Here is a 1,632-nt window from a genome sequence, read left to right as displayed (position 1 = left end):
TATATTACAAACATTTTTAGATCAGTAAAAAAAAAAAAAAAGTATACCGTAAATGAGTATTGTCATAATCTAGGCTTTATTATATCACAATTGATGTACAGCAGAGTACAATGACCACACAATAAAATCTAAACAAGGTGTCAATGGCCATTTTCAGCATTTTCCTGGGTCCATGCTGCAGATGGACTCGTGAAGTTTCTTCTGCTACATGATAAGGGGTGGATGTTGCATGTGTATCCATATTCACAGCAGTGCTGACCATCTACGCAACACTGGCCCTGAAAATCACCAATGGCAGCCTGCTGTTAGAACAAAATCATTCCAGAACCTATTTCCAACAGATACAATCATCATTAGGTTTATGAATGGTCTTGCAGCTACAGCAGGTTGCAATGTTTGCTGTGTCCACTAGTTCCAGCACTGAAGGGGAACTGAGAATCAGCACTCAAGCAACTATTCTTGACCAACACCAGATATTTATTTTCTGGCTATTTGTGAACAAAATGAAAGTTAGCACCAAATCCATACCAGCGGGTAGGGACAGCAATTCCAGGATTCTGCTGACAGTCCTTTGCAGCATGATGTGCCTTGTGGGCAGAAAAACTTCGAACTGCAGCGAATGACTCCAAACTCACGTCTACCACTGGTATCTACTACAGCTGGTACACGTGTCTGCAATAAGATTGAAAAAATACTTTCTTTACACCAGTACGAGCATTCACCCTTTGAGAACTTATCGATACTGAGTATTGATACCTCGAGTACCAATTATGTATAAAAACACAATGACAAGAAAATGTGAAAACTTCTGATGCAAGAGGACTTTTGCAATATTTGATTTTTATGCTTTTAGTATCAGTGGCTGGTATTGGCAGCCGTTAACTTAAAATTCACCTTTTCATTGTTACTTGTGTATAACATTGGTTGAAGTGGAGTGACGGGAGGTTCCGCAGCAGCTTTTTTAAGCAGAAATGAAGAGTCCATCCACGACTCAGTGACTTTCTCACACTGCTGGGAGACCCAGTCACAGCGAAATCCCCGAGGACAACAATGGGACAAGTCTGGGCAGCACACAGCCTGGAGAATTCCAGGAAATACAGAATCAAAAATGGGAGTTTTTCAAAATACTGTGCAAACTTACATTGGGGTATCCACAGCAGCTGTACCCATGCTCAGTCTGGCAGCAGGTTGTGTGATCGGGACAGACGGTTTTGTCAGGGCATGTGATGTTACAGGACACAAAGGCCCCGAATGCCAGCCACACAGTGAGCCTCAACATCTGGATTAAATGACAACTACAAAAGGCATTCTAAAATCACTGCAAAGCCAATCGAAAGCTCTGGTCAACATTTCAGTGACAAGATATGACAAGCAGAAAATGCGTCAACTTACTTACAAAGATTCCAGAGAACTTCCTGAATCAAAGTCAGCACTCTTCTCTTTGTCAAATTAAATTTCACTTCTCTTTCATTGCAAGTACCGTTAACATCACACCCACCACATCATGTGACCTAAGAGATTGCAGACTGCCTCCGCCTACAAATGCAGTTCACAATTCTTCAAATGGACTTTGGCATTGAGGCTTTACCATACCTAGGTGGTCTGTTTAGCAGTTTATTAATAATGGAAATA

The 1,632-nt window shown here is 41.3% G+C and overlaps 1 protein-coding gene across 2 annotated transcripts; it reads right to left on the bottom strand.

Annotated features, from left to right (window-relative positions):
• Positions 1-57: 57 nt before the first annotated feature.
• LOC148379878 (progranulin-like) lies at positions 58-1,551 on the bottom strand. Of its 2 annotated transcripts, none has more exons than XM_088365365.1 (5): positions 1,393-1,551; positions 1,142-1,295; positions 895-1,077; positions 529-672; positions 58-278 (listed from the first exon to the last, which is right to left on the bottom strand). In XM_088365365.1, the coding sequence occupies exons 2-5, from the start codon at positions 1,277-1,279 to the stop codon at positions 141-143; spliced, it is 603 nt and encodes a 200-aa protein (XP_088221491.1). In that variant the 5' UTR covers positions 1,280-1,295; positions 1,393-1,551; the 3' UTR covers positions 58-140. The 2 variants fall into 2 exon arrangements, with proteins under 2 accessions (XP_088221491.1, XP_088221492.1); XM_088365366.1 differs by having other exon boundaries at positions 1,397-1,510.
• Positions 1,552-1,632: the final 81 nt, after the last annotated feature.

The sequence above is a fragment of the Syngnathus floridae genome, chromosome 21 (genome assembly GCF_059516105.1).
Source record: "Syngnathus floridae isolate MCC-2025c chromosome 21, RoL_Sflo_1.0, whole genome shotgun sequence".
Classification (NCBI taxonomy): Eukaryota; Metazoa; Chordata; class Actinopteri; order Syngnathiformes; family Syngnathidae; genus Syngnathus; species Syngnathus floridae.
This window is presented reverse-complemented; position numbering and strand designations above follow the sequence as displayed.

Excerpts from the sequence above, each read along its gene's own strand:
- LOC148379878 (XM_088365365.1), bottom strand. The coding sequence starts at position 1,279 with ATGTTGAGGCTCACTGTGTGGCTGGCATTCGGGGCCTTTGTGTCCTGT. Across the intron at positions 1,078-1,141 it reads GCTGCTGTGGATACCCCAAT|GCTGTGTGCTGCCCAGACTT; the intron begins GTAAGTTTGCAC and ends GGAATTCTCCAG. Across the intron at positions 673-894 it reads ACACAAGTAACAATGAAAAG|ACACGTGTACCAGCTGTAGT; the intron begins GTGAATTTTAAG and ends ATCTTATTGCAG.